This window comes from Macaca thibetana, chromosome 11 (assembly GCF_024542745.1).
Source record: "Macaca thibetana thibetana isolate TM-01 chromosome 11, ASM2454274v1, whole genome shotgun sequence".
Lineage (NCBI taxonomy): Eukaryota > Metazoa > Chordata > Mammalia > Primates > Cercopithecidae > Macaca > Macaca thibetana.
In genome coordinates this window covers 112,473,494-112,498,066 of record NC_065588.1, presented here as the reverse complement: position 1 = coordinate 112,498,066, position 24,573 = coordinate 112,473,494, and the positions used below count along the sequence as shown (strand labels likewise).

The 24,573-nt window shown below is 41.9% G+C and overlaps 1 protein-coding gene across 2 annotated transcripts in view; it reads left to right on the top strand.

Annotated features, from left to right (window-relative positions):
* Window positions 1-4,053: 4,053 nt before the first annotated feature.
* MED13L (mediator complex subunit 13L) overlaps window positions 4,054-24,573 on the top strand; it is a 320,312-nt gene continuing 299,792 nt past the window's right edge. Inside the window, exon 1 of one of the 2 annotated variants that reach the window (XM_050748556.1) lies at window positions 4,054-4,326. In XM_050748556.1, the coding sequence (XP_050604513.1) occupies window positions 4,255-4,326 (72 nt within the window). In that variant the 5' untranslated portion in view covers window positions 4,054-4,254. The remainder of the gene's footprint in view (window positions 4,327-24,573) is intronic. The other variant, XM_050748557.1, reaches the window with a different exon arrangement.

Sequence of the window (24,573 nt, the reverse complement as noted above, 5' to 3'; positions counted from 1 at the left end):
TTGTGGCTTTAATTTCTGCTTTTTCTTATGATGAGTGTATGTCAGTTGGCTCCAGCTGCTATAACAAATTGCCATAGACTGGGTGGCTTTAAACAACAGACATTTACTTCACACAGTTCTGGAGGCTGGAAAGTCCACGATCAGGGGTTGGCCATTTCAGTTCCTGGTAAGGACCCTCTTCTTGGTTATGTCTTCACACAGCAGAGAGAGAGAAGCAAACTCCCTTGTGTCTCTTCCTATAAGGGCACTAATTCCATCATGAGGGCTCTACCCTTATGCTAATTACCTCCCAAGGGCCCCACCTTCAAATATCTTTACAGTGGTGAGTAGAGTTTCAACATATGAAGTTTGGGGAGGACACAAACATTCAGCCCATAACAATGAGTGAGATTGAGTATCATTTTATATACAATCAAGTGTCAGTGATGGGGATGTGTTCTGAGAAATGTAACATTGGTGATTTCCTCATTGTGCAAACATCATAGAGTGCACTTACACAAACCTAGATGAGATAGTCTACTACACATCTAGGCTAAATGGTCTAGCCTATTGCTCCTAGGCTACAAACCTGTACGGCATGTTACTGTACTGAATACTGTAGGCAGTCGTAACATAATGGTGTTTGTGTATCTAAACACATCTAAACTTAGAAAAAGTACAGTATAAATATGGTATTATAATCTTATGGGACCATTGTCATATATGTGGTCCATTGTTGCCCAAAATGCAATACATGACTGTATTTAAAAGCTGGTCTTCTCTATTCTGTAAACTGTCTAAGTCCTTTATTCATGTTTCTATTAGATTTTGCTCTGAAAGATTTATCATTATTATTTGATTTTTCGAGACAGGGTCTCTGTCACACAGGCTGAAGTGCAGTGGCAAGATCATGGCTCACTGCAGCCTCAAATTCCTAGGCTCAAGCGATCCTCCTATTTCAGCTTCCCGGGTAGCTGGGACTACAGGTGTGCACCCGGCTAATTTTTTGTATCTTTTGTAGAGACGAGAGTTTGTCATGTTGCCCTGGTTGGTCTTGAACTCCTGGACTCAAGCAATCCACTGGCCTTGGCCTCCCAAAGTGCTGGGACTACAGGTGTGAGCCACTGCACCTGGCCTATTATTATTTTTACTTAAACCTAAACCTGCTGAAGAATGACAATTTGGTCACCAGGTGAGTAGGACAAAACCACCTTCACCTCTGATGTAAATATATGGAACCTGGATATGACGGGCATTATACCCCTGTATTGCTCAGGCCTAAGTAACAAGTATGTTAGTATGTTGACAGAGTGTTGTTTTTTTTTTTTGAGATGGAGTCTCGCTCTGTCGCCCAGGCTGGAGTGCAGTGGCACAATCTCTGCTCACTGCAACCTCCACTTCCTTCCTGGGTTCAAACAATTCTCTTGTCTCAGTCTCCCAAGTAGCTGGGACTACAGGCACACGCCACCACACCCGGCTAATATTTGTATTTTTAGTATTTTTAGTAGAGACAGGGTTTCACCATGTTGGCCAGGTTGGTCTCGAGCTCCTCACCTCAGGTGATCTGCCCACCTTGGCCTTCCAAAGTGCTGGGATTACAGGCGTGAACCACTGCACCCGACCATCAACAGTATCTTAACAGAAATTCTCAATATTGGCCTGAGGTTGTTGGGCCAGCAATCAGGATCAATTTTTGACAGGTTAGGAAATGAGGCTCAAAGACTTAAACTATGTTGGTCAAAGTAATGCAATTAGAGTGATGGCAAAGCCAGCCAGAGGCATCTTTCTAAGGAGCCTCCTGAATTTACGGTCAGGCTCTGGAGTCAGATGGACCTGGGTTTGAGCCATGCACTGAGAGACTGGAAATGTCACTGCACACCTCTGAGCTTTACCTAATTACAGCCTAAGAATAATAACAGTATCTACTTTAGGTGGTGGTTCTGCTGATTATGTGAAATAATGTAGGTAAGGACATTCATTGTAACAATACGTTGCATGATAATACACATTATAACATGTTGCTCATGAGTCTTTAGCAGAGAGAGAAGCAAACTCCCTTGTGTCTCTTCCTATAAGGGCACTAATTCCATCATGGGGGCTCCACCCTTATGCTAATTACCTCCCAAGGGCCAGCAATCAGGATCAATTTTTGTGGTAGTTCCAGAGCTAAGTTCACGTGTCTAAGACTTCTCTCCTTTTATTATGCATTCTCATCTCTTCCCTGCTTTCTACTCTTCCCCTATTTGTTTTTTTTTTTTTTTTTAGACAGGGCCTCTCTCACTCAGGCTGGAGTGCGGTGATGCGATCTCGGGGCTCACTGGGCTCACTGCAGCCACCGCCTTCAGGGCTCAAGTCATCCTCCCACCTCAGCCTCTGGAGTAGCTAAGGCTACAGGCACATGCCACTATGCCTGGCTAATTTTTGTTTTTTGTTTTTGTTTTTGTCGCAACGGGGGTCTTGCTACATTGCTCAGGTTGGTGTTAAACCTCGGCTAGGATTACCGGCGTGAGCCACTGTGCTAGCCATCGACTCTTCCTCTTTTAGTTTAATCTGCCTGAAACAGCTAGCTGTTCCATGTTTGGAGGCTTATTAGTGAAGACATTGTTTTCTCCTCACCACCTTTTTGGGGATCCGTTTCTTGAGGACTGGGAGAGCCTCTCTTCACAGCAGCACTCCTCCGGACACCCAGGTCATATACTCTCGGGAAATGTTGGTTATTGAATGAATAACGCCAAGAGGAAGGGTCTGCTCCCAACACGGCCTTAGCACAGTGCCTGGAAGTTGTAATAGATTCTGGCACATAGTAGGAGCTCAGGAAACATTTATATAATGAATGAATGAATGAGCGCACACAGTAACTAGGAGAAAGGGCTCAATACACATTTCTGTATTAAACGCACAGTGCCTGGAACACAGTAAGCGCTCCCTCTGTGGCAGCCGTGAATATCCCTGGGCAAAGACTGTGAAACCTAGTCCAAGAGCTTGGCTTCACTGTGCGCGGGTTCGAATCTGGACTCCTCTTCCAAGGTGTGCGACCTCGGGCAAGTGACTTAATCCCTTTGTGCTTCAGTTTTTTTTCTCTGTAAAAGGCCGACGGCGGCGCGAGCCTCCGAAGACACACACTTCCCAGAGCACTCGGACCCGATGCCTGGTCCACAGCGCGGCCGCCGCGCCACGCCAGCCGGCCTCGGCTGCGGGGACACAGGCCAGGGGCCCCGCGCCCGCTTCCGCGGCCGCCACGGGCGCGACCCGGACCCACAGTCCCGCCCCGGACCCACGGTCCCGCCCCGCCACGATCAGTGCACCGCGAGGGGGCGGGGCGGCCACGAGGGGCAGCCCACGGCAGCCACGGGCCGGCAGTCCGCCGCCCGCCGGGGAGCCCGGCCGCCTGCACTTCTTTCTCTCCTTCTCCGCCTCCCTCCCTCCCTCTTCCCGGCCCGAGGACCCGGCCGCGCTCGGCTCAGCAGCGCCTCCCGCGAGCCGCCGCCGCCGCCGCCACTCCGGACCCCTCCCCCGCCCGCCCCCTGCTCCCCCCGCGCGGCCGGCGCCCGTCACGTGACCCGGCATCAGCCAATGGCGGGCCGAGCCGCGGTCGGCGGCCGCCATTGCTGTCAGAGCAAGCGAGCCCGGGGAGGGAGGAGAAGCGAGGCTGACTGGGGAGGAGGGGGGGGTGGGGGAGGAAGAGGAAGGAGGGGACGTCGCTCGGCTGCCGGGGTCGCCCGCTGGCTTCGTCCGCACCCCCCCCTTCGCGAGTTCGCGCTCCGCGGCGGCGGCGGCTCCGAGGCGGCGGCGGCGGCTCCGGGGCTCGCCTCCCCTCGCGCGCCGGCGGGGGCCGAGGGGGAGTCGGTGGCTGGAGATAAACAAGGCGGCGGCAGCGGCGGCGGCGGCTGAGGATCAGGGAAGGCGGAGGCGGCGGCCGGCCCGCAGCGCCGGCCCGGGAGGCAGCGGCGGCCCTGAGAGGCGGGGTGGGCGCCGGGCCGCACGGACAGCGCCCCCCGCCGCCGCCGAAGCCGCCGCAGCCGCCGCCGCCGCCGCCCGAGCAGGAAGGAGCCGCGCGGCCGCCGCGGACCCCCCCGCCAGCCCGGGCCCGCCGCCCCCGGCGCGGCGTCGCCGCGGCGCCTCCCGCCTGCCCGCCGGCCCTCGCGCCCTCCCCCGGCGGCGGCGGCGGCCCGGCCGCCCCGCGCTCCCCGGCGAGGCGCCGCCGCCCGGCCCGGCCTCGCCTCGGACGCCTCGCTCCGACATGCCCCGCTCTGGCGGCCGGGCTCGCGGAGGATCATGACTGCGGCAGCGAACTGGGTGGCGAACGGGGCGAGCCTGGAGGATTGTCACTCCAACCTCTTTTCGCTGGTGAGTAGCCGGGCTGCGGGGAGGGGGCTGTGTCGGGGAGGGGGGGCTCCCCGACCTCCGCCGCCGACCAACTTTCTCCTCCCGCCGCCGGGACTTCGCCCCTCCCTCGCGTCTCCTCGCCGTTCGCCTCTCGCCGATTCTCCCCCTTTTGGATCGTCTCTTTCTCGCCTTGGATCCCATCCAGTGTTTATTTGGCTCTTTAAAAATCATTTGTGAGCGCGGCGCTCGGCGTGGAATTTGCATGTGGAAGTCTCGGAGCTGCGGATTCTGGGTCGCACTTCGAACGCCCACCCTCTGTTGCAATTGCACTCCCCTTCTCCTCCCCTTTCCCCCCTTTTTTTCCCCCCTAAATGTGGAAGGCTTTGCCTTGTGCTGCCCGCGCCTCCGATCGGCAACCTCTTCCCCGTTGTCGGATCGGCTGCCTGCCCGCCCGCCCGCCTGCCTTTTGAATTTTTTTAAATTCCATAATGACACCTGCAATTTCGCCCGAAAACAGTTGATTGAATGCGATTGTGTCAGGAAAGGACTCTTGCACCCGAAGCTCCCGCGATTGTAAACATCGACAGCCGCTTGCCTCTCGGGGCTTACTACGCTGGAGAGCCGTAAAGCCATTGCACCGAGCCGACGGAAGGTGGAGAAAGCTTTTTTTTCTTTCTCTCCTTCTGTGTCTTTTAAAAACTGTTTTCTCTGTCCTAACAACGAATCCACACACACACACACACACAAAAGCAACAAGCTGGGCGGTTTGATAACATCGCTTTTATCTGCTTTCGCCTCTCTCGCGCTCTCTCTCTGATAATTGACAACTTTTCCTTCGGATTTGAATCGCCTGCCTTAATCTTGAAGCAGTTAGGGTGTCAATTGTTCTCGTGGAAGCCTGGCACCCGCCGACGGCGTCTAGATTCATCGAAATTAAAAATGTATAGGGCTCCAGCAACTCTTTCCTGGCGGTGGCAGTGACATTTGGTGGTAAATGCCATCTTTGCTTTTTATTGGGTCGTATTACCTACCTCTGAAAACATTCACGTTGTTAAACCTGGCGTTTAGGCTAATAATTGCAGTGCGTGGTCTTTAAATATGTGCTTTGTGCATGAGTTACTGTATGTATAGCTATGTGCCCAGGAGAGTACGAATTTGTTTAAATATTGAGCAAAGATTTGTAAACAGATGTAAGGCAATTACGTTTCAAGCGTAGAATATAATTGGAAAATTGGCTGAACAGTTTATTTAATTTATCCTTAAAAACACCCAACTTAGTTGTGTACCCTGGTTTTTTTAGGGGGAGGTGAGTCCCTTTTGGAGAACATACATTTTGGAAATTATTTTCTGTAACCCCCGCTGTAGATAGAAGCATCATTTCCCTCTTAATCCTTGTTTACACTGGATAAATAATTTAGTGTTCAAATTGTAATTAGTTACATTTAATTATGGGTGGCCTAGATGCTTTTTTGCTATGAGACTAATGGAGAAATGCAAATTCTCGCCAACTTTTCAAATGAAAGTATTATGTTATTAAATGTGTTACAATGCAGACCAAAAAATCAACACACGCGATTTTTACCTACAAAGACCGAGTGACATAGTATCATTGATCCCACTCTAGTAAGATCAGGTAAATTTTTTTAAATGAAATATTTTAATCCAGATATTTCATCTTAAAATTCAGTTATAAGTTGGAATTCTTTCTCTCAGTATTTTGATAATTTTCCCTTGATTTTTTTGGTATGTGGGAGTAAAACCCCCTTTTGCCCCTTCTTTTTCCCTCCTCAGTCTTATCATTTGGTATCAGTCAGGTTCAGGGACTTTCACAGATTAGCAAACATTGATCAAGGGGTATTTAAAATGGTTTTTGTGTGGTTACTGGTGATCACATTGACACAGGTAATTAAAATAACCAAATAGAGAGATCTCCCAAATTATCATATATTATGCTGACTGGTAATGACTGTGTATATACAGATTGTGTAGACGTATGAAAGTGTATGTATAGCCAGTCTTTTAGGGTATATCATTTCTTTTATCTTTTTTTTTTTTTTTTTTTTTAAAGCTTAAGTAAGAATGATAACGTTACAGAGATAACATGCTTGAGATTCTTTTGGAGAAGCAGTTTTGTAGGAGAGGATTCTGTACTTTGATTTTGACTGACTAAAGGTTTGTGTTTCAGATATTTCTCCCCTAAACCTCTTTAAACCAAAGGATTGATTTTTGAATATGCTTTTAAAAATAATTATTTTTTAAGTAGCAACTTTGAAATAGAGAACTGTAGTAATGCTTAGTTGATTTTTTTTTTTGAAAGGAATGTAGAATGTCTTCATTGTCTTGTACATGGAGTGTGGATAAGGTGCTATTAAAGAAATCTAAACTGCTGACTTGTACATTTTTCTGATTCCAAATTGATATTTTTTTTGAAAATGCTATACAGAAGCAGCAACCTGGAATATTAAAAGTATGTTGCCTAAAGTACATTGTATATAATAGTTATTTCTGAAGGAGATCTAATCCCTTGTTCAAAATAAAGCATATTTTTTATAAGAACGCTTTATGGTTTAATCATAGCTTGCATTTTTTTCTTTTGGCCTGCAGATTTTTTTTTTCTTTTTTTTTTTAAGCAGAGAAAAGTATTTATAAAGAATTTACCTAAATACTCTCATTACTTAGATTGAAATAAGAAATTAAAGTTCTGTACCATGGTAATAACACCCAGTTTCCATTACCTTGAGGTGTTCATTATGGCTTACCAAAAGTTGATTGCGCAGTCAATCAGACACCTTAAGATTTCTGCTAGTCTTTTACTTAATTTTCTGATTTTTTATTGCATGGAATCAAATTTCCTAAATTAATTTTTCAACATCCATTCCCTTTTCCTAACGTGTGAAAAATGCCCTTGTGTATATACGATATGGGTGATTGTATGTGTTTCTTATTCTAACTGTGAGATTTGTAGCTGCTGCATTAAGTGCATGCCTGGCTCTGCCTGTCTGACGCAAAACTATTCTCTTATGCTGTCCATCACATTTCTGGGTGACTTTTCATATATTCACTCAGTTAATCGTTCAAAGTGTGTTAAATCTGCCTTTTTGAAAAGTGTAACGGGGCATCCTGTGGTATGTGAACTCATTCTTGCGAGAAGACCTGGTTTCTGGATGTTAAGTATGTATTTTTCTCTATTGAGTTAATACGGAGAAAGTGATTTTGTGCCCTTTAACTAGACTTAAGTATGTGTTCTTTGATACGAGGGAGTGATCTCTAATTCTTAGATATGTATCCTCCACTTTCATGTCTTATTTGCTTAGAATCTTCCTGACTATGGATAATTGGGTGATAATCTCAAATTCTTGCTGGATTGAGACACTCGTACACCCATTAGTCCATAATTCCTATTGAAGACTGTTCTATATTTGAAGCTTTCAAGGTAATCTATTGTTGACCTAATTTCTTTTTGTCTTAAGCGTTTTTTTTTTTTTCCCCAGAAAGGGAAGACAGTTGCAAATGTAGAAACTTCGAAATCTGTTTTTTTTTTTTTTGAGCTAGAATAGGGTGGACTATAAAAGGCAAACTAGGAAAAGGGAATGGTTTCTCTAATTTTCAAAGTGCTAAAATACACAAGGTATTTTTTTGTACAAGTTCATTGTGATTTTATAATTTATGTTTAAAGCATTTTTTTCCTATGATGGTTCATTTTCTTTCCTTTTATTTTTTATTTTTTCGAGATGGAGTTTCTCCTTGTTGCTCAGGCTGGAGTGCAAAGGCGCGATCTCAGTTTACCGCAACTTCTGCCTCCCAGGTTCAAGTGATTCTCCTACCTCAGCCTCCCGAATACCTGGGATTATAGGCATGTGCTACCACGCCCGGCTAATTTTGTATTTTTAGTAGAGACGGGATTTCTCCATGTTGATCAGGCTGGTCTTGAACTCCCGACCTCAGGTGATCCACCCGCTTTAGCCTCCCAAAGTGCTGGGTTTACAGGCATGAGCCACTGCACCCAGCCGTCATTTTCTGTAATGAAAATATTTACAGTTTGTTAATGTATGTTTTTGGTTTAGCATTTTGTTGTTAGTAGCACATGGTGTTACAGTATTTATATATTTTTAATAGCAATAATTGCCACCCGGTAATAGTTGCCATATTAACCTCCAATTGCTAGTAAATATTTTTAAGTACATAATAGACAGCAATTTAAGGCATAGTGTAGCAGTTTACTGGACCGTTTTAAAGAGCCATTTGTACGTGTGATGAGTTCATAATTTTAAAGAGACAATAATGTACCTTAGGCCTGTATGCTACAAATATTTTGCTGTGGATGTTGCTTGAAGTGCTCATTGGGAAGAAGGTAGGGCCTATTCTTTGTGAGAAGAATGGGCAGGGGGGGTGCGTTTAGGATAGTATGTATTTATTGAGTTTATGCCAGGTGCTTATATAGCTTATCATTTGCTTTTTTTTTGTTTGTTTTGGTTTTTTTTTTTGAGACCGGAGTCCCACTCTCACCCAGGCTGGAGTGCAGTGGCGCAGTCTTGGCTCACTGCAAACTTCGACTCCCTGGCTCAAGCGATTCTCTTGCCTCTGCCTCCCCAGCAGCTGGGATTACAGGCGCCTGCCACCATGCCCATCTAATTGATTTGTGTTTTTAGTAGAAATGGGGTTTCGCCATGTTGGTCGGGCTGGTCTGGAACTCCTGACCTCAGGCGATCCACCCTCCTCGGCCTCCCGAAGTGCTGGGATTACAGGTGTGATGAGCCTAGCTTATCATTTTCTTTGGAATGTTCTGGTTATTAATGAACATATTAGGTATTTATTTGGGGAAAAAACCTACCTCTTAAGGCATTCCTTTAAATAACATTAAGTTTTGGTTGTGTATTATATTAATTTATTATGGAGAAATTGATCTTTTTTGTTCACTGACTACTTTAGCTGGTTTTTTTTTTTTTGCGATGGAGTCTCGCTGTGTAGCCCAGGCTGGAGTGCAGTGGCGCAATCTCGGCTCACTGCAACCTCCACCACCGGGTCCCAGATCAAGCAATTCTCCTGCCTCAGCCTCCTGAGTAGCTGGGATTACAGGCATGCGCCACCATGCCCAGCTGAGTTTTGTATTTTTAGTAGAGACGGGGTTTCACCATGTTGGCCAGGTTGGTCTTGAACTCCTGACCTCGTGATCCGCCTGTCTTGGCTTCCCAAAGTGCTGGGATTATAGGCATGAGCCAGTGCGTGTGGCCAGCCTAGTTTTAAATTGTATTCTTTAAACACTTTCAGGTATCTCTTCCACTCGAGTTTAATAAAGAAGATGCTCTCTCACCACTTTGTACTAGTGCTGTAAATTGTGGTAACTAAGCTAAGTTTGTTCTATAATTATTTTTGCCTAATAATTTAAAATTGAGATGAAACTCTTATCTCAATGTAAATATGTAAACAGTAAAAAGAAACTGTTAAAGACAACAGAAAAATTGTTTATTTTTTATGAACAGTTATTTCAGCTGTTTCTCAAAACTTTGAATCAAAGATAGATTTTTCTTTGAAACATTTGACTTATTTTTGATTGAAGAAAATAACAATAATAGTGTTCCCCTCCTTTAAGCTAGTAGTAGGAGTACTGAAAGTTTATTTCATTTTATTTCACAGGACCTAACCAGTGAGTGAGATCAGACAAACTTTATGAGAATTAGTTGTATGGTTGAGTATTAGGTATTACTATTATTGTTGAACTGCGCATTGCAGCCGTAGAAATGAAGAAAAATATATATGCAGCGTTGTTATTAGTGTCATTTATTTCAGATGTATTGTGTGCAAATCTGCTTTACAAACTGTTGTGTGATGTTGGCCACCAGAATTTGTTTTGTCATAACATTTCTTTTTTATTTTTATTTTTATTTTTTTTGAGACGAAGTCTTGCTCTGTCACCCAGGCTGGAGTGCGGTGGCGCAGTGTCGGCTCACTGCAAGCTCCGCCTCCCGGGTTCACACCATTCTCCTGCCTCAGCATCCCCAGTAGCTGGGACTACAGGCGCCTGCCACCATGCCCTGCTAATTTTTTTCTATTTTTAGTAGAGATGGGGTTTCACCCTGTTAGCTAGGATGGTCTCCATTTCCTGACCTCGTGATCCGCCCACCTCGGCCTCCCAAAGTACTGGGATTACAGGCGTGAGCCACCGCACCTGGCCTGTCATAAAATTTTGATTTTAAGAAATTGCATTTAATGTATTTCAAAGTGAGGTAGTTAGGTAGCCTAAAAAGGTGTCTGTATAGTATGGTAGCGTGCGCGTGCGCACACACAACACATACTTGTTTCATAGGACTCACTTAGAGTTTCAGAATTAGCGAATCAGTATTTGTATGTGTTCTTGGAATTTAGGACATTTTCCCCTCTCCTGAGTCATTTAACTTCTTTCTGAGCTTGTTCAGCTATCCCTGCCTCCTTCCCTCCCTCCCTCCCTCCCTCCCTCCCTCCCTCCCTCCCTCCCTTCCTTCCTTCCTTCCTTCCTTCCTTCCTTCCTTCCTTCCTTCCCTCCCTCCCTCCCTCCCTCCCTCCCTCCCTCCCTCCCTCCCTCCCTCCCTCCCTCTCCTCCTCCTCCTTTCTTTTCTTTATTTTCAAAACGGAGTTTTGCTGTGTTTCTGGGCTGGAGTACAGTAGTGTGAAGTTGCCTCACTGCAACCTCTGCCTCCCGGGTTCAAGCGTTTTTCCTGCCTCAGCTTCCCGGGTAGCTGGGACTACAGGCTCGTGCCACTTATATGCCCAGCTAGTTTTTGTATTTTTTAGAAGACACGGGGTTTCACCATGTTGGCCAGCATGGTCTGTATCTTTTGACCTTGTGATCCGCCCGCCTCGGCCTCCCGAAGTGCTGGGATTACAGGCGCGAGCCACCTCGCCCGGCTGATAATTTTCTTTTATAGTATATGCTTTCATTGTTTATTTGAAAGATTTAAGGGTGTTAGCTTTGTTCTGTTGGGGGAATTCACTTCGTTACATAAGGGAGATGATATTTCATTAATCTTAGTAAATATTAACATAAACGAGGAATTCTGAATTCAGACTTATTTGCATGAATGAAATATGTATGCCTGTCCAATTTTTAAGTATGAAGTCACTTATGTACATCAGCGTTTTCTGTCTTTGCTTTAGTTGATAGAAAAATAGTTTTAGGCCGGGCGCGGTGGCTCAAGCCTGTAATCCCAGCACTTTGGGAGGCCGAGACGGGCGGATCACGAGGTCAGGAGATCGAGACCATCCTGGCTAACACGGTGAAACCCTGTCTCTACTAAAAAATACAAAAAACTAGCTGGGCGAGGTGGCGGGCGCCTGTAGTCCCAGCTACTCAGGAGGCTGAGGCAGGAGAATGGCGTGAACCCGGGAGGCGGAGCTTGCAGTGAGCTGAGATCCGGCCACAGCACTCCAGCCTGGGCGACAGAGCGAGACTCCGTCTCAAAAAAAAAAAAAAAAAAAAAAAAAAGAAAGAAAAATAGTTTTAAATTCTTGTTCCTTACTCCATTGTTGTATTACTGAACTTTAAGATTATCTGGCTGGGCATGGTGGCTCAAACCTGTAATCCCAGCACTTTGGGAGGCCAAGGCGGGTGGATCACGAGGTCAGGAGATCGAGACCATTGTGGCCAACATGGTGAAACCCTGTCTCTACTAAAAATAGAAAAAAATTAGCTGGGTGTGGTGGTGCACACCTGTAGTCCCAGCTACTTGGGAGGCTGAGACAGGGGAATCGCTTGAACCAGGAGGCAGACGTTTCAGTGAGTCGAGATGGCGCTTCTACACTCCAACCTGGCGACAGAGCGAGACTCTGTCTCAAAAAAAAAAAAAAAAAAAAAACCAGATTATCTGTAGTATAGAATATATTTTATCCTCACCAGGTGGCTGTAATAATCCTCCTTTAGGAACTCCTGTTTTTCTTGCTTTTATATTAGCATGTTGTAGTTATCTTTGTTGGAGTAGAGTTGTCCTCCTTTTTTTAAGTTAATAAAGTGTTTTTTAGAATATATTTTGATTTTAGTTTGGAAAAAAAAGAAAAATACCTTTTATTTTTTCGTTGACCTCTTTATAGATGACAGGAGAATCAGTTGTGTCTAAGGGAAAATGTTATTTCATTGGCATTTCCATACTCTGGTTTACTATGTATGTTTCTGGATGTTTATTTCTCATTCTAGATGAATTGTGATGTAGAATCTTATCAAAACTGTAATTCTACTACTTTGAAATAGCACAGAGCCTTGGCTGACAGCTTTCTACATTTTGTACTATTTTTCAGTATAGTAAAATTCCATTACTGTTTTTCTTTTTTGTTTTTGAGACAGTCTCCCTGTGTCACTCCAGCTGGAGTGCAGTGGCCTCAAGCAGTCCTCCCACCTCAGCCTCCCAAAATGTTGGGATTATAGGTGTGAGCCACTGTTCTCTGCCTCCATTACTGTTAAAGGATCCCCTTGAGTTGATTGCATCAAAATTTCATTTGTGTCTTTTTTTTTGCATGGTTTAAATTTGTGGCTTTAACTTTAAAAGTAGATTGGGGGGGTGGGGGAGGAGGGAGAGCATCAGGAAGAATAGTTAATGGATGCTGGGCTTAATACCTAGGTGATAGGCCGGGTGCAGTGCTCAGGCCTGTAATTCCAGCACTTTGGGAGGCCAAGGCTGGCGGATCACGAGGTCAGGAGATCGAGACCATTGTGGCCAACATGGTGAAACCCCGTCTCTACTAAAAATACAAAAAGTAGCTGGGTGTGGTGGCATGTGCCTGTAATCCCAGCCACTTGGGAGGCTGAGACAGGAGAATCGCTTGAACCAGGGAGTTAGTGGAGGTTGCGGTGAGCCGAGATCGCACCACTGCACTGCAGCCTGGCGACAGAACGAGACTACATCTCAAAACAAAACAAAACAAAAAAACAACAACAAAAAACCTAGGTGATGGGAAATCTGTGCAGCAAATCACCATGGCACACATTTACCTATGTAACAAAACCTGCAAATGTACCCCAGAACTTAAAATAAAAGTTGGTGGGGAAAAAAATTGATAGGAGAAGGTAAAGCAGGAAAATATTTCCTTTGAAGTCTTCATTAGATCTTTTTACTTAATAAGTCTTAATTTGTATTGTCACTGAGTTGAATGTATTTAAGACATTTGATATTAAAATTAAATTTGAGTAGCAGACTTATTTCAAATAAAATGTTATTGTAAACAAGTTTTATGATATTGAGTAGAAATTTCAAAAATTGGTAATCTAAAAGGATATTAAACTGAATAATTATTGTGCTCTTTTTTTCTCCCTTAAAGAACATTGACAAATTTATGAGGAAGTTTTTTTTTTTTTTTTTTCCTTTGCGGGGCAGGGGGGGATGAGGGGAGATAGGGTCTCACTATGTTGCTTAGGCTGGTTTCAAACTCCTGGCCTCAAATGATCCTTCCCTTTGGCCTCCCAAAGTACTGGGATTACAGGTGTGAGTATGAGGAAGTATTTTTTTTTTTTTTTTGAGACGGAGTCTCGCTCTGTCGCCCAGGCTGGAGTGCAGTGGCGCAATCTCGGCTCACTACAAGCTCCGCCTCCCGGGTTCACGCCATTCTCCGGCCTCAGCCTCCCGAGTAGCTGGGACTACAGGCGCCCGCCACTGCGCCCGGATAATTTTTTCTATTTTTAGTAGAGACGGGGTTTCACCATGGTCTCGATCTCCTGACCTTGTGATCCGCCCGCCTCGGCCTTCCAAAGTGCTGGGATTACAGGCGTGAGCCACCGCGCCCGGCCGAGGAAGTATTTTTGAGTATAATACAGGAGGCTTCTTCATAGTTCATTATTATTTTATTAAGAAGGATGATTAAACCTATGTGAACTTAATATGAGAGCTAATAAAGTATTTAAAATAGTATAATTGGTTTGACAAAACATTTTATGTTGACAATTCTAACTATTGAATTTTCATGTCCTAAAGAGAAATAAGGAAAAACATACATATATCTAACTCTGGAGCTAGCTCCTAGTATTTGTGCCTGCATATAAGCCTGGCACAGTCCTACTTATGAAGAAGTTCAAATGTTACCTCCTCTGACTACCACAGGCAGAACTAGTTACCCTGGCACCTGATGTGTACCTCCCTCTGTGTACCTCTCTCTGTGTACCTCTGATAATCAGATGAGCTTCTGCAGAAGAATGACCCTGTCGGAATCATCTTTGCTAGGTGCTCGTTAACTATCTGTTAAGTGAATGAATTCCTGGACAGCTATTCTCCATTCCTCAAGGGAGCTCTTATTGATGATTTGGGTCTTGATCACAAGCGTGCTGTTTTTATTTCAGCTTATTTTGATGATTAACTCTGTGTTCTGAATATATTTTATCTAGACTGTATGTACTGTGGCTTGGTAATGTTTTAGATGAAGTCTAGAAATTCCTTATTAAAGACAATTCCAACTGATCATGGGACATGTTCTTACTCCTCAAAGGAATAGGAATTCATTTAGTATTTATATTTTCTGTAGCATAGTAGGCAACCTATAGATTTTTGAGCCTTCTGGGGATTTTGTTTGGGGGCTTGATCCAGAATTCCCTTACTTTCATTCTTTAAGCAGGGCTTTTGTTCAGCGTTTAAAAGATTATTTTCTGTGAGCCCAGTAAAATGGGAAATGAACTGGTAATAGGGAAACTTGAGTTGTATTAAACATTTTTACTAGTGACTCGCCAGCTTAATCACATAATAGTTCTGTGCCTCAGTTTCTCCTGTAAACTTGGTGTTAATTTGGAGGGCAGGAGGTGTGAAAAATCATTTTGAGTACCTTTTAAGGAAGGCACTTTGGATGACTACATCATGTTCTTTAATAGGAAGAGACCTTTCGTAAATTACAACTAAAGTTACAGAGTAGCCCGAGGCAGTTAACCAGGAAGTTGGAATGGTAAAATGACTTGTTTTAAGTATAGCATTTATGTGTAGGTTTGTATTTTTTTCTAGGGAGCAGAGGATTAAATTGTTCTTGTGTCTTTCCTCATAAATAAGCCAAGATTGAGAAGAAAAACTTGAAATTTATCTTTAGTTTTTAACAGTTTTTCGTTACAACCATATATGATTCACAGTTGCATGGTGTGCCTTTAATGCGCTGGGTGATATTGCTATACCAACTCTGAGCTGTAGCTGGCTGAGATTGGGAATTGAACTGTGGCTCTTATTTGGTAGTTTAAGCTATTAATTCCTTGGCAGCTCTGGAGTGCTCTTTGAACTTTAAATAGCAGTTCTATTAACATTTTGAGATTTGTCTCAGGGAATGTCAGGAATAGTACTTAATAAATATATTTTTCTTCTTAAAGACTAAATCATGTTTTAGTTTGACACGCATGTCACAACCCTTACTGTGTTTTGAATAGAGAGAACGCAGCTACTGGCTAATTTCTATTTTCTGTTTAATAATGTGGCAGTATCTAAAAATATTGTTTAGCCTTGTTGAAGGAGGGAAAGCCCTCCCACAAATCTGTAGCGTTTGTATTAGTCATGTTGAGTATGAATAGTGTCTTAAGTTGTATCTAGAGGTTTAGAATTTTACATGTAGGTTGTCTCCTGTGTTCTAAAATATTAGAAAAAGTTAATTTGTAAGTTTGTTTTCACAAAACTCCCTTCTGTTGCTACAAATGATGGTTAGTCTATTTACCTTGTATATTGTACTTAATTAGGTGTGTTATAAAACTCAAATGCTATTTATGGCAGCTGTTTTTTATGGGAATGAACTTACACTTAGTGTTCTCATGTAGAGTGTCAGGAGCACCTTTTCTCTGACTTATAGTCCTGGCAGTCAGAGCAGACACTTCTCTGCTGCAGGCAGCGGGAGCTATAGCCCCTCTTCTAGGCCAGGGAGAGGATTGCTGTGTGAAAAAGGCTTGAAGAGTGTGGAGAGGTGAGGATGGCTCCCTGTGGGAAGAGCAGCAGTTTTTAAGGCAGGTTTTCCTTTCCCTGCTTGCAGGCCCCCACTGCTGCTTTCTCTTTGCTGATACTAGTGGCAGGTTCTGTGATGTCATCAGGAAAAGACTGTGTATTTCTTTGCCTTTTAGCACTTCCTTTCTCTTTCCTCTCCTCCTTCACTCAGCCCTGGAAACAAGCTTTCTGCTGGTTATTATGTTTGCTAAATGAGGACTTCTGAGATCCAATGAGATGAAAAGGAAATTAGGGCTGAGATTGGATGGGGTAGCCAGTAAACAAATACTTAGAAATGTTAATGTATTATATGCTATGTTAGATAAATTTGAGACATGTATTTTGGAATAATGTACATCAGAAATTATTAAAATCTAGCTTGGGTTAACAAAAGGGCTAGACTGATATGCGGAAAAAAGATCTGCATGCACTATTTAGTTTCTGCTGAGGGAGAGTGACATGGACCGCATAATATCTGATAATACCTTGTAGCCAGAGAAACCCAAAAGGGGAGTTTTAAAACTGGATGTTGAAGGAATGGATGGATGTGGCTTGCTAGAGAAGAAGGGGAAGGGCATTCTTTGGAAGCTTGACAATTCCTAGTCTTTATTCTTGAGGATCTTTATCGAGGTGATATGTAGGAGAACACTTCTAATTTATGGTCCTAGTTCTTGGCTTTCTTTTAAAAAACAGTACAAAGACTTACTGAAATTGAATTTTTATTAGGTGGAAAATTTGAAGTGTGGGCAGGCCAATTTAGATTAAGAAGTGATGTTAAAATAATTTTCAGTTTTCTAAAATAATTCAGTTCTGAACTTTGAAAAAGTGCTATATTACGCAAAATGCTAACGACTAAAGTGACAAATATTTCAGAAACTGGACAGACGTGAATCTTAAATGAGCAGATGGGATATGAAACTAAAATGGGAGATAATCCAAGACGATATAGAAACTATTATGAGAAGTGAATTGAGGAAAAACAAGTGTGTTAAATGGTATTACATTTAATAATGTGTTTAAAAGCCTTTCTAGGACTGCTCTCTTAAACAGACAAATTAGAATTGTTGAACTGTGTAACCCTTCATAGTTTAAATTCTGTGCATTGAAAACAAATTCGATTTTGGTTTAGGGTTACTTCTCATGAAGCCTAGGCTTTTAAGTTGTGAAGATATAGGTTATATGTGCTTTAAATAGACAATCTGATTTGCTTTCTCTGACATAAAAGTAAAGAAATGAAATAACGGTGATTTTCAAAGACAATCGTGGTGAACCTTGAAGGGGAGAGGTGTAAGGAGTGAGAGATGGGAAGTTTGCTATTTGGGCAGCTCGGTAGTTCAAATAATTATATTTGACTGTTGAGGGTAGAATCTCGGATAAGTGGGTTGAGGAATGAATGAATAGCAAGATAAGCCAGTACAGACACTGCAGTTCTGTCTGTCTATCTAATCTGTCTAGAGATGGGGGTTAGATGGGCAGTGGGGTCTTGCTGTGTTACGCAGGCTGGACTTGAACTCTTGCCTCAGCCTCTGGAGTAGCTGGAATTTCAGGCGTGCACCATTGTGTGCAGCTTACTTTTAAGTTTGATTCAGAGGTTGATTGTGAAGCAAGCAGGAATTGGGGAGTAGGGGAGGGTAAGAGCCTGAAAGGTAGATTTGTGTTTGTTGACTTTGGAGCAACAATAGTGGAAAGACAGAAGGAAAGATGTAAGATACAAGAAAAGTTGATAAAACAAGCCTGGCTGGAGGATGGTTATCAAAAACCCAGTCGATAGTGTTAGTACTAGAAAAGATTAAGACACCTCTTAGAAATACAAGATGTGATGATCTAAGAAAGGAGTAAGTGAAGGAAGTGGGAAACAATCTCGGTCTTATAACTTGAGTGTTTTTTGAGTTCAAGGATTAAAAGTAGTGAGCTTGAGCCCAAATAAAAATCAGTTTTTAAAATTTTAGCTAGAAATTTTCCATTTTGTTTTGCAAAATATTGCAAGTTGATTGCAGCAATCATTTTATTTTTGTTAGTTTCCTTTAAAGGTTTTAAAGAGTTTTACAACTTCACAAGTATAAAACTGATTTTGAACTAGAAATATCAGAACTAACACGGATCTGCTGAAATGAGAAGGATTGTTCAAAGTAGGCCCCCTTGAAATGGATCAAATAATGTTGCCATTGTTTATAATAGTTTTTTGGTCCTTTTCCTTTGGAATTGCTTTTAGAGACAGTTGAGCTGACTACCCCAGAAAATCTTATTTTAAAGTTTACCTCTTTAGTCAGTGTCTTTTCTCTTTGCAGTTTATTGTTTTAGTTCTGCTTTTTGCGCTAAACTGCTGCCTAAGAGTTAACAGTTTAGTACCCTTCTGATGGGGGCCTTGCTGCTGATGAGTGAAAGCCCAGGGAAAGCTCCATTTTGGGTATATTGGCGTACATACATTGTGAATGTATGCCAGGAATTCCAGCTTTGCTTGAATCTCTGCCTTCTCAGGTTCTGAGTCTAGTGGTTCAGTGTACTTTGTTTTCATACAGCTTCAGTGGAAGTGGGTTTAGCAATCTATTGATTGGCAAGATAGGATATTGGGACCAATTAAGTGGTAGTGGTATTTTTGCTTTTTGAGGATCAAGGCAAATTATCCTAAGGGTAGAGTAGAATTCTATGTTGTGTCTTCTGTCTGACTAGCAAGAGTCAGGCATCAAATTGAGGCTCATTTTAGAGTCTTGGGATAAATAAATGTATCCTGTTGAGATAATCTCTTACGGTTTAAACTGAAGTTTGGTTTGTATGATATCCAACTTCTTACCTTTGACCACTTGGTGTTGCTTTATTCATTGGAGACTGCCTAGTAAGCTAGCTAGTAGCTAGCCCATACATGTTGTCTCAGTAGTTTCTTCCACAGTTGGAGATGAGCACAATAGAATTTAGAATTATACTTTGTAGTAGTTTGCCTGAATAGTTGGTGTGGGAGGAGGTGCAGAGGACCCTTTACCTGTAGTAGGGGTGTCTCTGCTAGTTGTTTAGATTACAGGTTGCAGTGGCAAGTATTATTTCTGTTTTTCACTTCAGAAATATAATGAGATTTTTAGACCTTTCCTCAGTCAGTTTTACTTTTTTTGGTCTTCAGATTACATAGATAGTTTAATTTATAATTTTTTAAAAGTTTTTTTACATAATAAAAGAGAATGGAAATCCTGTCAGAAAGTGTTGTTGTGTAATCCTAGAGCTATAGATATTTTAGGAAAATTTAGCTACATAATAGTTACTCTAAACAGATAAGAAAAGGTACTTTAAAAATTTGCAGATTTATGACACCTGAGCCGTTAGCATTTAGAATTTATATCAGAGCATGGATCTTCATCTTAGAAACTAAAGAGTGCAAATATTTGCCTCCTGAGATACAAGTTCTTAACTAACATTTCAGTTACTAAAAACACAGTTTTCAAAGTATGTCTCTTTAATCTACAAAGTGTAATCATCTGCACAGATTGAATCAGGTTTCATGATCCCAAATAGACTACATTCATTAGTTGTCTATAAATTACTTGAGAGAGATATGTATGAAAATGATATTTTGTTGCTATTTGGTGATAAGGTTGTGAAACTGAGCTTTGCAACCGAGACAGATGGTGCTATTCTTGAATCTGCAAGATCCTATAACATTTAATTAAACAGTGAAATGATTCTCATGAGAATCCATAGTTTGTTATATATAAGCTAATAAGCTGGCTTTAGTAAATTGTGTAAATTTGATTTGAAGTAGAAGAATTACCTATTTTAGGAAACTTTTCTAATGAATGTTGAGATGAATAGCTTGTGTTAGTGGTTTACATGGTAAACTCAAGGAATATTCCAGATGGAAAAACAAGTGGGAATCACTAAGGTAGGCGTTTATCTTCTAAAGTAACTTTGATTTTGTTGCCAAACTTTCTCATATGGTAGGTGTGATATGCTGTTAAGAACCCACAGAGCTGACTTTAACAATTTCCAGAAAGCTGTGAGAAATTTAGTTATATATGTTAACACCCATTTTAGAAAATATCTATTGATTTAGATTCCTTGTAATCTACCTTATATTTTAATTTTGGAATTGAAAATAGAAATAAACAGCCCAGCCTAGTTTTAATATGTTACATGAACATAACTCTTTAGCCATTTTGTAAAAGTTTGAATTTGGTGATAATATTGTATGATGGAGGCGAATGAATTTTTTAGTTATATAAATAATTATGTAAATAATACAATAATAGATCATACAACATTTTTAGACATCATTGCAAATATTCTCTTTATTAAATTTACCTTTCCTTTAATACCTATTTTTTAATAGGTAGAAGATAATGTGATGATTGATGGCCAGATTGAAGGACATGAAGGAGTTGGGAGTTAATTCTGTATGCACAGAGGAATGCCTGAAGTGTTTTAGAGAGGATAATGGCATGATCAGATTTATGTTTTAGAGAGAAAACCCATGTGGGCCCTGTGGAGTATGGATTGTCATAGGGGAAAAACCAAAGGCAGGAAGAAGCTCTTAGAACAGTCTGCGTGTGAGAAATAATGCAGGGCCGGTGTAGGAATGGAGAGAAGGAAATGGATCGAGTAATATTTTGGAGGTAGAGTTGACAGGCTTTGGTGATCAATTATAAATATGCCATAGAACAGGAATCAAATGATAAACAGATGTTCTTGGTTTTATGGCATTTGCATTCTTGTGTATGCAAAACGGAGGAACAGTTGGCGACATCTATCTGCTGAAATTGTTAAGCAGTAGACTTAAGCTTTGATCACAAATGTGTCTATAGGAAAGTATTCACTGAGCCTGGGTTCTTGCTGTTAAACCCTACAGAAATCACAGTTTTAAAGCAGGGAGTAGTGAAAAGAAAGTGAAAACAAACGTCAAACGTTAGTATTTATAATCTGCCTGTTTCCAGAGTTTTTTTTTTTTTTTTTTTTTTTTTTTTTTTTGAGACAGAGTCTCTCTGTGTTGCCCAGACTGGAGTACAGTGGCACAGTCTCGGCTCACTGCAACCTCTGCCTCTCAGGTTCAAGTGATTCTTCCGCCTCAGCCTCCTGAGTAGCTGGGACTACAGGCACCCATGACCATGCCCGGCTAATGTTTGTATTTTTGTAGAGACACAGGATTTCACTGTGTTGCCCAGGCTGGTCTTGAACTCTTGACCTCAAGTGATCCACTTGCCTCGGCCTCCCAAAGTGCTGGGATGACAGGCATGAGCCACCATGCCCGGCCTCCGGAAAATATTTGAGGCAATAAGAGTAGGTTTTATAAGGGAAGGGAGGGGCAGAGAAAAAAGGTGGGGAAGAAAGGAGAAGGCAAGTCTCGTGAGATGAGTAGAGTGGGGCCTTTGACAGGTCGTGGGTGGAGACGGTGGTGATTGGAGGTGTGAATTTTGGTAGGGGAAGATTCATGAAAGTTTGGTTGTAAGAAATGGGCATGGAAAAGTCCTAATAGGAAGAAAGAAAAGGGTAACCTCACAGCAGTTGGCTCTGTATCAGCCTTTGTTACCTAGAGCGTCTACTTTTAGTAGTGGTAAGCTCAGAAAGCAGATGCATTTTCCTCCTGCAGATCTGCTTTGGGATATTCTTGTTTAATTTTTTCCATGAAGGTTTTGTTTATATTAATTTCAAATCAGTGATATTTTTGGTAAGAGGGTGAAATAGACATTCCACCTGTTTTGCTTCATGGCTTTGTGGAAATGGCCAGATTTGGGGAACCAGTGGATAGGATAGCGGGGGCATTTGTAGAGACCACAAACCAGTGTTTATCATTGGTACCTATTCCTTATATTGATTTTGGTTTCCTTCAAATTTTTGTTCCTATCATTCTATTCTTTGTTTCCTTGGCACTTAGCTTTCTGAGTGTACATTTTTTTTGTTGTTGTTATTGAGTGTGTAATTACTATGCCATGTTGTATTTTTGCCTCACATGTTGGAGAAATTTTTCCTTCCTCATTCCATGCCTCTCTCTCCATACCCCCTTTTCCTTTTTTCAGCACATTCCTGGGCTCCTTGTGTTCAGGAGTGCAACCCCAACTGTTGGGCTTTTATGTGCATCAGCAGTGCTCACTTAAGCGCTAAAATGGACATATGCACTTCAGAACCTTTTGATGTAATCTCCTTGGTGTGGTGGGGGCCCTTTCCAGTTGTTCTGAGGGCACTTATTGGCATGGTGTGTACTGTCAGTTGTAGATCAGTGTAAATTAATTCAGCCTTCCTATGTGGGGAGATTTTTCACTTGGCTACCCTGAAGGTAAAGAGTTGGCTTTCCTGCAGTTGTCATTTTTTTTTTACTTTCTCTGCAAGTGAGGTAGTACTAATGAAATACAAAATATTTCCAAGAAATACAACTTCCAAGAAATGAAAACTGTAAAACATTTGCCCATGTTCCAGCCACTCCATTAGATCAGATTTATCCAAATTCTTCTGTTTTTGTTAACGTGCACATTTTTGTACATAGATATGATCACAGTGCAAATAGAATTCTTTATTCAGCTGTACTCACTAACATATTTCCCATGTGCTTATAATTTTCATAATTACAATTTTAGTGGAAAAGTAATTTCTTTTAAAAATTTAATACAATTTTACGTAATTAGTGTCAGATTCAAACAATATGAAAGTGTCTAACATAAAACATGAAGGATCCCTCCCCTCACCTTCAGGCAGGTAACTTCCGGAGGTAATTTGTATTATTCCAAGTTTTTTTCTTGCTTTCGCATGTGTCAAAATTGTTTTATTAGATATTCAGTAGTTAAAAAGAGCATGTGCAAATCACACATAAAGTAGAAAGATTCATGATACAGTGAACACCCATGTACCTAATACCCAGTTTAAGAGAAAGAACTTTTCACCATTTATGGAGTCCTGTCTGTGCTCTTCCTCTCCCATTCTCTTTTCTCTCCCTTCAAAAGTAACTCTTACTTCAATTTCATGTGTTCATTCTTTAATTTTTAAAGCTTTAATTACATATGTATTTATAGTTTTACATGTTTTTGAATTTTTAATATTGAATCATATTCTTTCGCAAACTGCCTTTAATGTTATATTCCCACAATTCTACAGTTGTAGTTCTCATATCACAGTTTATGCATTCTGTTGGTGATGGACAGATTTGTACTTAAAAAAATTACAGATAAGAAATAATTCTCGGCCGGGCGTGGTGGCTCAAGCCTGTAATCCCAGCACTTTGGGAGGCCGAGGCGGGTGGATCACGAGGTCAGGAGATCGAGACCATCCTGGCTAACATGGTGAAACCCCGTCTCTACTAAAAATACAAAAAAAAACTAGCCGGGCGAGGTGGCGGGCGCCTGTAGTCCCAGCTACTCGGAGGCTGAGGCGGGAGAATGGCGTGAACCCGGGAGGCGGAGCTTGCAGTGAGCCGAGATCGCGCCACTGCACTCCAGCCTGGGCGACACAGCGAGACTCCGTCTCAAAAAAAAAAAAAAAAAAAAAAAAAGAAATAATTCTCCACCTTTTCCTGAAACGTGCTTTTTCCGCTTAACATTGTGTTAAAGTATTTTTATGTCAGTAAATTTATATATAGTTTACTCATTTTTATTACATTTTTGAACAGTTGTATCCTGTTTCATAAGATGGATGTACTGTTGTTTGTTTAACCATCAACTATGAGAAACGTTAAGATTCTTTCAATTTTTTGCAGTGCAGTACAGTTATGCATTAAAATTGGAAAGCTATAGCCATAAACAGTTTCAAAAGATGTGTCAGTTTACATTTCTATGGACAATATATAATGCCCATCTTTTTCTGTCCCTGCCTGTAATGGAACTTACTCATTTTAACTTCTGCCTCTACAAAAAACAAAACGAAACAAACAAACAAAAAACCCTCAATATTTAAATTTTCAATTTTTGGATTTCTAGTGAGATTATGAGCATCTTTTCATCTATATGGGTATCCAGATTTCTTCTGTGAGTTTATTTTTCAAGTGTTTAATCTCTAAAAAGCCTTTGTTTTCTTTTTCTTCCTTTTTTTTTTTTTTTTTCCTGAGATAGAGTCTCGCTCTGTCACCCAGGATGGAGTGCAGTGGTGTGATCTCGCTCAGTGCAACCTTTGCCTCCTGGGTTCTAGTGATTCTCCTGCCTCAGCCTCCCGAGTAGCTGGGACTACATGCACGTGCCACCACGCCAGGCTAATTTTTGTATTTTTAGTAGAGACGGGGTTTCACAATGTTGGCCAGGCTGGTCTTGAACTCCTGACCTGAGGTGATCTGCCCACCTTGGCTTCCCAAAGTGCTGTGATTACAGGTGTGAGCTACTGCGTCCGGCCGTTCTTTTTCTTTTTATAATAAAATTTCCAACCACTCACTAAAAGGAATCTGTATTTCAAGTCAGGCCTTGTTCTTACCTCAGAG